At 46.3% G+C, this 12,482-nt stretch overlaps 1 protein-coding gene across 1 annotated transcript; it reads left to right on the top strand.

Moving 5' to 3' along the window:
• The first annotated feature begins 5,307 nt into the window (after window positions 1-5,307).
• On the top strand, window positions 5,308-8,185 carry neurod6a (neuronal differentiation 6a). The gene is given in 3 exon segments (XM_029457781.1): window positions 5,308-5,517; window positions 6,109-6,990; window positions 6,992-8,185. Coding segments are annotated over 2 exon segments (930 nt in total). The 5' UTR covers window positions 5,308-5,517; window positions 6,109-6,114; the 3' UTR covers window positions 7,046-8,185.
• The last annotated feature ends 4,297 nt before the right edge of the window (window positions 8,186-12,482 follow it).

Below are 12,482 nucleotides of genomic sequence, written 5' to 3'. Positions count from 1 at the left end.
GCAAATGACCTGGTTGGACTTCTCAGCCCTACAAGGAAATATTACGTCCTGGCAGACTCGTTAATGCCTTCCATCCACTTCCTGCTCCACTTTTATCCGTTTCTGCTGCCTGTGTGCAGAGGAGGATTCAGGAACAACTTTAATTATAATGTTTGTAGAACACATACTGTTGGATGCAATCAATAACAGGAGAGAATTCATTATTCTAACACTTGCATCTAGTGCTTTAAATTCAATATTGCATGTTATTAATAGAGGTTAAGAGGTCATTTTTTGCTCTTTTCAATGTTTTGCACTGTTTATTATTTGCATAACACGGTATCTATTCCTGTTTCTGTTTAACCCAAACAAGTGCATTTGTTTCACGTGTATATTTATATCATCATGCAAATGCTGTGGTGTTTTTTATGTTAAACCATGTCACACACACACACACACACACACACACACACACACACACACACACACACACACACACACACACACACACACACGCTCATTGTCATTGGTATTTCTGATGTTTCTATAGAGATAACTTAGCAAACACTTGATTGGTTTGAATTGTGCAAAACCTTTAGATCTAGTCAAACTTTAACGTTTGGAGCAGGTGACTGGGTTGGAGTGTTAGGGTATGTCTGCAGAGTGAGTCTGCTGATCAGCAACACTTTTTATTACTGGAAGTTGTAACCGGCAGCTTCTTCGCTGATATGCTGCCTTTAAAATGCAAATTGTTCCTCTTTCAACAGCTTTAGGAGATTGAGCTGTGTGTGTCTGTACAAGAGGAATAAGTAAATATAGGAAGAAAGACAGTAACAGAAAAAGGAAGACGCCAGCGTGTGTGTGTGTGTGTGTGTGTGTGTGTGTGTGTGTGCAACTGCTGTATTTTCTGTCTCCACCACTAGAGGGTGAGATAACATTTAAAACACTACACACAGTAGCTTTAAGTAACCCAATTGCAATAGTTTATTTTCTTATTTACCATTAATTTAAATAACCTTCTCTCCCCTTGAGGGAGCTGAACAGACGGGGGTGTGACTGATGAAATGTGTGTATGAAATATCAATATGTGCTGTGTTGCTCCTCAGGCTCTGTGGCGCCTCAGCAATTCATTTTTCTAAATAAAAATGAATAGATTGGGGGGTTGGATGTTTCACTGTAGTAACCCTGCTTATAGAAACGTGTTAAAGTCTCCGTACACTACTCGGACTTGAGAAAGGACTGAAAGTCTCTGAATTCATTTAAGAACTGAACTTCATCGCTGCTTCACATTGTTGTAGATTTGGGCCAAAGGCTTCTTAGAGGAGGCTGCCATATGCACAGCTTGTATGTGGGTGGCACGGCACCCAAGGGAGTCAGTAGGGGAGTGGGTAGGGTGCAGGGGGCTGAGTCCATGACTAATCAGCACCCTGAGCAGGCTGCCAGATGGGCCTTTTTGATCATCTGTGGCTCAGAAAGACTGTGCCAGTGGCCAACCAATCACAACAAAGAACAACTGAAGGAACACTGCGGACGCCGTGTGGCTGCTACATGTGTGGTTGTTTAATTGAAAAAAGACGATAATATAATAATACAAATGTGGGTTTAGGATACTTTCAGGATTAGGTGAGGCATCATGATATCTATGGGCTCTTTAGTTGAGCACACTGGTTATTGGTAACACACTTAATATATATGCAAACACAGCACATGCATGCCTCCTGCACCACATCCCCGCAGGAGGCGCAGCGCGATGAGCACGTTAAATGACACATAATAAATAAAATGCCCACCCCAGCGACAGCCCGTTGACCCTGCTGCCGCCTGGCAAGTGATCCAGAGGTTCCCGCTGCCGTACCACCGTAACACACACACACACACACACACACACACACACACACACACACACACACACAGCAGGCTGACCAGATTTCATTAGAAGACCACTATAGTATCAGGGGCTTGTAACAATAACTAACGCACTATAATAACTGCATTGGCTCTGAATGTTGGCATAGGACATAAATCACGAGGTGCAGAATTGTTGAGCTGTGTTGTGTCCAAACTCTTTTCGTCTCTCGTCTCTGTTCAGTGTCAACGTGTTGGCTGGGGCCTTCATCATTATCTGCAAGTCTATACTTCTTCTCCCGCTGTGCTGCCACATCTTTCTCTCCAGCATCACTCGTCCTCTGCGAACAGTGTGTGTGACTGTGGGACTGTATGACTGCGAGCTGTGGCTCTGCCACGATGAGATCTGCACACCCGCAGGCTCCTTAGTGGGACATGGATCATTAAGCAGCTCTATTATAAAACAAGACTTTTAATGAGACCAAAGAATCATCATCCCCTGGAAGATGATTCAGTGAGCGAGATTTAATCATAACGCTTATAACGTTTACTTATAGCACACGGAATAGAAGTTTACAAAGTGCCTCATGCAAAGACATTTACAATGATATCAACATGGTGGGGGTTGGTGCTGGTTGAGCAGTGCTTTGTATCTAAAGAGCATGAATCTATCTAAACATTACTTCCCACTGCTCATCCCGTTTGTGTGACGGCTGAGTTCAAGTGATGGTACATGACTGGATGAGCAGCTGGGGGCCACATACGCTACTGTACTGTACTGTGCCACTAATACTGAACAGTGTAAACCCAGACTCATGGTGTGAATGCCACGAGCGTCATTTACAGACCGGCCTCCTATCACTTTGTCTTTAAGAGCAGGGAATGTGACAATGAGCTGCTTCCCTGCCTTTTCCTTTCACAGCGAGTCAGGGGCCTTTTTTTCCACCTGCTATTTTGGGATATGCCTGCATATGTGTGTGTGTGTGTGTCTGTGTGGGTGTGTGTGTGTGTGTGTGCGTTCAATTGTTTTATGTTGAAATGGGATGGAGCCTCCTCTTTGTCTTCTATCTGCTCAGCTGCACCATGATTTATTGTTCCCAAAAGCCCACATTACTAATTAACAGAGTAATTAATTAATAGGAATTTGCATATTTGCATTTGCAATTAACGTAGAGAAGTAATTAGTTTGAGATGGAAGAGTTTGACTCATCAGATGTTGGTGTGTGTACTGGACCAGAAAGACCCACGCCAGATGAGGCATCCAGGGAGGCGGGAGCACTACAGCGGCCCCACTACAGCGGCCCCACTACAGCGGCCCCACTACAGCGGCCCCACTACAGCGGCCCCACTACAGCAGCCCCACTACAGCAGCCCCACTACAGCGGCCCCACTACAGCGGCCCCCACTACAGCGGCTCCACTACAGCGGCCCCACTACAGCAGCTCCACCACTACAGCGGCCCCACTACAGCGGCCCCACTACAGCGGCCCCACTACAGCGGCCCCACTACAGCGGCCCCACTACAGCGGCCCCACTACAGCGGCTCCACTACAGCGGCTCCACTACAGCGGCTCCACTACAGCGGCCCCCACTACAGCAGCCCCACCACTACAGCGGCCCCACTACAGCGGCCCCACTACAGCGGCTCCACTACAGCGGCTCCACTACAGCGGCCCCACTACAGCGGCTCCACTACAGCGGCCCCACTACAGCGGCCCCACTACAGCGGCTCCACTACAGCGGCCCCACTACAGCAGCTCCACCACTACAGCGGCCCCACTACAGCGGCCCCACTACAGCGGCCCCACTACAGCGGCCCCACTACAGCGGCCCCACTACAGCGGCCCCCACTACAGCGGCCCCACTACAGCGGCCCCACTGGCCCCAACTACAGCAGCTCCACCACTACAGCGGCCCCACTACAGCAGCTCCACCACTACAGCAGCTCCACCACTACAGCGGCCCCACTACAGCGGCCCCACTACAGCGGCCCCACTACAGCGGCCCCCACTACAGCGGCCCCACTACTACAGCGGCCCCACTACAGCGGCCCCACTACAGCGGCCCCACTACAGCAGCTCCACCACTACAGCGGCCCCACTACAGCGACTCCACTACAGCGGCCCCACTACAGCGGCCCCACTACAGCAGCTCCACCACTACAGCGCCCCACTACAGCGGCCCCACTACAGCAGCCCCACTACAGCGGCCCCACTACAGCGGCCCCACTACAGCAGCTCCACCACTACAGCGGCCCCACTACAGCGGCCCCACTACAGCGGCCCCACTACAGCGGCTCCACCACTACAGCGGCCCCACTACAGCGGCCCCACTACAGCAGCCCCACTACAGCGGCCCCACTACAGCGGCCCCACTACAGCGGCCCCACTACAGCGGCCCCACTACAGCAGCTCCACTACAGCGGCCCCACTACAGCGGCCCCACTACAGCAGCTCCACTACAGCAGCTCCACTACAGCGGCCCCACTACAGCGGCCCCACTACAGCGGCCCCACTACAGCAGCTCCACTACAGCAGCTCCACCACTACAGCAGCTCCACCACTACAGCAGCTCCACCACTACAGCAGCTCCACCACTACAGCGGCCCCACTACAGCGGCCCCACTACAGCAGCTCCACCACTACAGCAGCTCCACCACTACAGCGGCCCCACTACAGCGGCCCCACTACAGCGGCCCCACTACAGCGGCCCCACTACAGCAGCTCCACCACTACAGCGGCCCCACTACAGCGGCCCCACTACAGCGGCCCCACTACAGCAGCTCCACCACTACAGCGGCCCCACTACAGCGACTCCACTACAGCGGCTCCACTACAGCGACTCCACTACAGCGGCCCCACTACAGCGGCCCACTACAGCGGCCCACTACAGCGGCTCCACTACAGCGACTCCACTACAGCGACAGGTAACGGCAATGCTAATACACTGCGACAACATCAGGTGCTTTACTGTTACGTGACATTTGATGCAGGAACTATACTACAGGAACTAGACAGGTGGCAGCAACACAAAAACACAGAACTTTAAATACTGATTTGGCGATAATGTCACAGTAATCTGTCTCTCTTTGGATTAGAGGAATCCTTCAGTGTTTTCCTGAATAATGGCAGAATGTGCATGTTGACAGCACAGTGGTCTGATTAAATGAGAACAAACTGGTGTGAACAAATCCCCCCAGTACCATCGCTTCACAAGATCATGTGACTCAGAGTGCTCAGACTTTCATCTAGAAACTCAAATCAGTCCCCAGGGAATAAAACTGGCACTGAATCCCTGCACTGCAGCCAGACCGCGAGCACTGGGAGAGAGGCATGTGGGGAGAAAGAGTGAGAAAGAGAGACACGAGAGAGAGAGAGAGAGAGAGAGAGAGAGAGAGAGAGAGAGAGAGAGAGAGAGAGAGAGAGAGAGAGAGAGAGAGAGAGAGAGAGAGAGAGAGAGGGTGAGAGACAGAGAGGCACAGAGAGAGACATCATCCCTGGGGAGCTAACCTGCCCAGTGACGTCAGCAGCAGATGGCATCACTGACTTTACTGCTGCTGAAGAGAGAAGAGGAGAGAAGAGGAGAGAAGAAGAGAGAAGAGGGAGGAGGAGGACTGATATCTGCTGCTGAACACTGGTTTGATTGTCTTGAAGCTTCAGGAAGATGCTCTCTGGAATTTAACTCCAACATTGGGTGAGAAGCTCATCCGTCTACTCACAGAAGGATATGTACATTAAAATGGACCACCATTTATTCTTGAGGTTGACTTGTCTAATTGAATAATAATAATAATAATAATAATAATAATAATAATAATAATAATAATAATAATAATATAATAAAACTAGGTGGATTGGTTATGTTCAGTATATCTGTAAGACAATTCTTCTAACTTGTGATTTCTGCTACATCCCAATTGTGCAGCAGAATCCTTGTTGTTTCCTCACGTAATAGTGTTGAGTGTGATGTTGCGCGTTATTGTTGTAAGTTATGTGATGTCCTTAGATATTTAGAGATGAAACCGTTTATTCTGACTTCAACAGTAACGACTGATAATCTTATACTATTATTATAATAAGAAGAATAATGGTGATTATTCGCCACTTTGTTAAAGATGAAGGTGGGAATTGTAATGATAATAATAATAATAATAATAATAATAATAATAATAATAATAATAATAATAATAATAATAATAATAGGTTGGTTATGTATGCAATGTCATATTTCCCGTTGAGGATCAATATCGTTTTATTATCTTATCTAATATTCATTTCACTGCAGGAGAACATGCTGACTTGTGATGAGCCGCCCTCCAGCCGCACCAGCGATCCCTTCAGGGCCAGCTGGGCCACCAACCAATTAGTCAGGTCGGTTAAGCCTGAGCCGGGCAGAGCCCCGGAGGACACGTTTGAGTCCAGGGGAGAGGATGGAGAGAGGGGTGGCAGAGATGAGGAGGAGGAGGAGGAAGAGGAGGAGGAGGAGGGGGAAGTAGAACAAGCATGCGGTTTGAGAAGAAGGGGTTCTCATAAAAAGAAAGGGAGCCAGGACCGGGTTCGACTGCGACGCATTGAGGCAAATACGCGGGAAAGGAACCGGATGCATGGTCTGAACTGCGCGCTCGACAGTCTGAGGAAAGTTGTTCCCTGCTACTCCAACATGCAGAAACTCTCCAAAATAGAGACGCTCCGCTTGGCCAAGAACTACATCTGGGCCCTCGGTGACATTCTGAGCACCGGGAAAAGGCCGGACCTACTCACGTTCGTCCAGACTCTGTGCAAGGGACTCTCCCAGCCCACCACGAACCTGGTGGCCGGCTGTCTGCAGCTCAACACCCGCAGCTTCGTCTCGGAGCCAGGCGGGGAGTCGTTCTCCCTCTACCCCGGCTCTCAACACCACCACGGGCCTGAGGGAGTCGGCTCCAGCTCGGCGGACAGTGGCAGGCCCCTCCGGCCCTTCTGCGGCTCGGCTCTGTATGACAGTCCCTCCCCAGACAGCCCCAGCCCCCTGGATGCAGCGACCCTCAGCCCACCTATTAACTTCAACGGGATTTTCTCCCTGAAACACGAGGAGCCGGTGGACTACCGGAGCTGTCACTACGGCCTCCGCTACTGCTCCATCAGCCAGGGCTCTTCTGCAGGCCTCAGCCCGTACGACATCCACCTGCCGGGGCCAGTTTTACCAGGTGCAGGAGGAACTAAACAAGCCTTTCCATAATTAATGAACCCTATGGACATGTAGATTAGCCTACATTTAATCCCAATCGTCCCGTTGTTAACGAAACTGTTTTGAACATGTTGTGGGCGTTGGCTGCTGCCCACAGATGAGTTATAGTTAATTAATCTTATTAATCTTAATTGAATGCTAATTGTCAGGGGACCCGCGCCTTTTGTCGAGGAATGCTGCTGTGGTCCTAGAAAGACAGGTGTGACACACACACACACACACACACACACACACACAGGTGGACGCAGGCCAGTGATATTTTGCATTTTTGGTTTTGACATGTTTGGTTCTTTAGTTGAATCTTTACTGAAACGGATCACAGCGCAATAACAGAAAATAAAGGCGCAGGGAACTATGCAATCTGCATTTCTCAATATCGGTATAAATGAATTCAATGTTTCTTTCTTCAGATTTTGTGATTTGTGGAAAGTGTTGAGTGAAACTTTCATTGAAAATATGTACATAACGAATTATATGTTTGTATATGGAAATGTACAGCCATCAGGCCCACATTGATGTAGATATTGGTGGTAATAATGTCGCCTGACGCGCAGGCCTTACCATGTTCGGGAGATTCTTTAACGATTAAATAATGCAGAATAAATATTCCCATTGCGGCTATTTAAAATAATTTGACTTAATGTACAGACAGATTAAATGTACACACACTATTTGTTGTTGTGTTGCTACAGATGGGCCGACATAAGAATGTGCTGTTGACATGTGATGCCCATAACCTGTGGATGTATTTTGGCCCTCGGTGAGCGTGGGTGGGTGAGCGTGGGAGGAGGAGGGGGGGGGGGGGGGGGGGTAATTTATAATTGCATCACAAACTTGACTGGTGCAACGTGTGTGTCTGTAACGTTGGCGTTTTATTGGCAAATTGTTCTGAGATAAGAAGTGGATTTTTGTGAATGATCTGTTCTGGTGCACTATAAATGTGTTTCATTTAACTTTGTCACAGCTTTGTTTCACTCAAGAAATAAAACACAAGTTAAAACAAATGATGAAGGTTTACGGGATGTTCCTAAACTGTGTTCTCTGCGCGTGTTCTTGTTTGATTTCATTTAGATTCAACTCCAACTTGTTTTTGGAGGAAATCTATCGAGATGTTTATGATTTTCAGTCTATTTTGCGTTTCAAGTCAATACATGTCTTTATTTGACATGCAGTGAAGAGGATGTGTGTGTGCGCGAGGCGGTGTCCTCCTGAAGAGAATAAAGTCCCAATTTATTTTAGCACGTGTGTGAGTAGAAGATCAAACTCTGATATCATATCAACGATCCTAGAATATTTTTACTTGTGAAAACCAACTTTCAACCAGTTTTAACCCCAAAAATTCAAATTAAATGTCCAAATTAAGGAGGCTATAAAACATGACAGTACAACATCGAATATTTGTGTGTATATGTCTAGCCTATATAATATTATATATATATATATATATATATATATATATATATATATATATATGTACAGGCAGATTTCTTTGCAGCTAACATTTTTTATTCCAATAATTATATCATTCAAATATTTAAATCATTATGTAAATCTTCTGTAACTGGCAGACATTTGTAATATGCTGCTGTAATTGCAGCGAAACAAAACTGACCAGCCAGTATCAAAACTTGCTATATATATATATATATATATATATATATATATATGTATATGTATATGTATACTCATATATATACTCTTCTAATTTCCTGTATTTAAGTATCTGACTGCACCTGACTGGTTTATTATGTGATGAGAATGCGTGTCAAACCCCCAAAGGGCTTTTTCACACTATTCCTGCCCATATGTACTTAATTGCAGGGCGACAGCTAGCACTTCATCTTCACACCTTTGAATATCTCACTTATGCTAACATTAGCTGCAAGGTGTCAGCTTCCCAACAGTCAAACGCAATGAACACATTCTATGAAATAAAGCCCGCTCCGCTTGATCTTTCTGTTTGCGTCAATGTCAGCTTAAAGGAAACTCTGTTTCTGAAGTTGTGGTCGTCATTCAGATCATTCAGATCAACTCTGTACTCATCAGGACACATTACACTGATCTTCCCAATTGGACGTTGTTGCAATATAATCATGTTTCCAGATCTCAGCATTGACTTTGGTTGGAAACATGATGCTACAATGAAAATAAAACCCAACATGTATTAAAACTTCATTTAAAAAGGCACTCCAGTGATTTAATACTGAGATATTCTGATTTAGTCCGTACTAGTATGGATGTACTGGATCAAAGGACGGATTATGAGATAATGGGCCCCTTGGCACGGACATTTAAAGGGCCCCACCCCTCGTACATAAGAACAAGAGCCACCGATTCATAAAGACGCCTCTTTGTGGTCGCTCTGCGTCTCTTTGTGGTTGTTTTGCATCTCTTTGACAACCTGCTGTGTCTCTTTGTGACTTCCGACAAGAACTGTTAGGAGTACCTTCAAACAGCGGCTCTGTCCCGGGGCCCCCACATCTGCTGGGCCCCTGGGCCTGTGTCAGCCCGTTCAGTAATCTGTCATGACTGGATCCTACATTTCCCGTAACGGTTGAGTAAATGTAGCCTTGCAGCTGAAGGTTTCCTCTTCTCCTCTCTTCTCATGTTATGCCCCTTGAATCTGACTGGTGATATCTGAAGCTGGGTGTTGCTCGCGAGGCTGATCTCCGTACGGTTTACAAAGCAGCAGATACCTGAATACTTCCCGGAGGACTTTAATAAATGAGAAGCCTGTAACTGACCTGCCTGTAATCAGTAGTGAAATATGTCCTGCTGTGACGTGTGTGCACAGTGTGGTGCATACTCGATCACTCTCTGTACAGCTGCCTCTTGTTGCTTAAAACACTGTTAGAAGCTGCTTTGTAGAATCGTGCATGTATCATGTAGCAGAAAATATAAAAACTGCAGTTTTCTTTTAGTTCAACTCACTTCAATTGTGTAACACTGACTGATTATGACCACACACATTCCCCTCTGTGGGTCTTTGTCTGTCTGTGGAGTGCATGTGTACAGAAACACACACTGTGTTCTCTCCCTCTGTCACCATTTCCAAAATCCTTCCCCAAGTCCCGAGCCACAGATGGCGTGGGACACACAATTTCCTCCATTAAATTCTGAATAATCTGCTTTTTGAAGAGGAGGGTGCTGCGTAGCCTGGTGGTGGGATTCTAGTTTTAATTAGAGGGTTTAAGATGCTAAGCCCCTCAGAACAGTGGCCTTCAAGAGCGGTGGTTTGCAGGTGACGCTCCAAAACTGAAGTCACGCCGTTGTAACAGCCAACAAGTCATTTGCATTTCTTCCTCCCGCTCTCCCCCAGCCCCTGAAGAACTCCTCAGATTTGTGTGTTTGGCAGCGTCCAACATTTAGTTTTGGCAGGGGTGTGGCTGTGAGGCTGTCCTGTAAAGATATCTAGGTTGTACGTGTGACTATGCTGTGTATGATTAGGAGAAAACATTTCATATTTCAAGCCTTTTATAAGAAGATAAACATCTCATGGATTCAGATGAAGTCAAAGTGAATCACATTCATCTTTCCAAACATGTATTTATTCTCTGAGTAGAGCCAAGCCGTGTTTGGTTGCTGTCCATGTTTTCGTCTTCACGGTGTGTTTTCAGAAGTCCGTGTTCGGTTGCACTCGTCTCGTTTCTGGCTCCAAGAAAACAAGATAGCGGCGGCCATTTTTGAGGCTCCAATATTCAATCAGCCTCTCTGCACCCTAGTGGCTCGTAGGGGGCATTGCATGTACAGACAATACACTGAGCCATTACTCCATAGTGATGTTCTTAGATATTCTAAAAACACTGTGTTCAGATGATTCCAAAAGAGCACTTTAAATCCAGCGTGCAGTGTTTAACAGCTCTAGTGGGACGATGGTGTGCATTCTCCAAACCCTCAAGGCCTTGGAACTCCAAGCCAACCATCAGCCATGGAACAATGTTGTCTGTAGTTCTGACAGCATGATATGCATGGGGACCTTCAGTATTGCCTTTAACACTCAGCCACAGTAGCTGCTGCTTGAACATAAAGTATCTCACAACCAGTCTAACAAACATCCCTTAATTCTGTCTGCATATCACGTCCTCCCACTGGATCCTCATGTTGAGAAACGTCTAACCTTTTACCTCCAGGACGGGGAAATGTCCGTCCAAAGGCCTGCACTCCAACAAGTGGAATGAGAACTATTGAGCTCATCTATCTGGAAGCTTTGAATAATAAATATCAGTTCATACGTATAAAATATGTATGAACGGATCCTATCTGGACAAATTACATGAAGTTTGTCTGTCCTTGACTCCGGCTAATCAGGGCCACATTAAGAGCTATTTGGAACGGCATGTCATACAATGAGGCCATTTATATTACCAGCTAATCCTGACGTCTACTAACTGCTAACGACCCCATCAAAGACCCTAAAAATACCATTAGTTTCTTCCCCCCATTTAACATGAAAAGAGGTATTTAAGATTAAAGTAAAATAATTCTGCTTTTAGAAAATGTCTCTTTCTACAATACTTAGTTTAAAACCGGCGAAGGGTTACAAGATTAATTTTCACATAGAGATCTGAGCCACCGGAGGGATGTAGGATTCATCGTGGATTTGATGAGGTTGCGCAACCTTGTCCGCTCTGGTCAAGTGCAACAGGACCGGGGACATTCTCCCACCTGTGGCAGAAACTATTGGCAGGTACATGTATTGCACACCTGCTGTATGTGGAGTTTCTAAAACACAAGAGATTAATTTCTGCTGTGCAGTGATGGAAGAATAAAGCAGAAAGTAGCTGGTGAAGAAGCTTGAGGGTGAACAACTCTGTACATCAGTGAACATGTTCCAACTACTACCATCAACGCAGCACGAGAGAGGAAGACGAGCTGCGTGTGGTGTCAGATGCTGCTACAGATGTGCGGCATGTTAAATAACACAGACTAAAAATATTACTAATAACGCCACAAAGTCAGGATCCAAATCAAATAAAAGGGTTTAATCTATATTCTTGCAAGAAGGAGCGAGTTTATACATACAAAGGATGATCAAACACACATACAGGTTTGTAAGATCTGCTGTGTTGCTCAGAGAAGCAACTGTCCCAGCCCTAGTATTTATATGCATATATCACAGGATGAGGTATCAGACGTGCTAATTCACTAGGCTGAGGACTGTTCTTTGAAAGAGCAGTTCACCTCCTGTCCCCTGCTGTGCTTAACAATTAGTATTTCCTGTATTTTCCTATCACACAAGTAGTATGAAGAAGTAGCACAGAAACCACGGAGGCTCTTTAGGGGTATCTGCACCAATTTTGGGCAAATATTTGATATTTTTTGTAACATTCAGGAAATAAAAAAGGACAAACCATACGGCCAATGATTTATCAGGGATGCTTGGATGATTCCAGCCCACCTGGTAAAACATGTGATTTATCTGGATACTTATA

This window comes from Cottoperca gobio, chromosome 20, assembly GCF_900634415.1.
Source record: "Cottoperca gobio chromosome 20, fCotGob3.1, whole genome shotgun sequence".
Lineage (NCBI taxonomy): Eukaryota > Metazoa > Chordata > Actinopteri > Perciformes > Bovichtidae > Cottoperca > Cottoperca gobio.
Note: the sequence above shows the minus strand (reverse complement) of the source record. Positions and strands in the feature narration are given on the sequence as shown.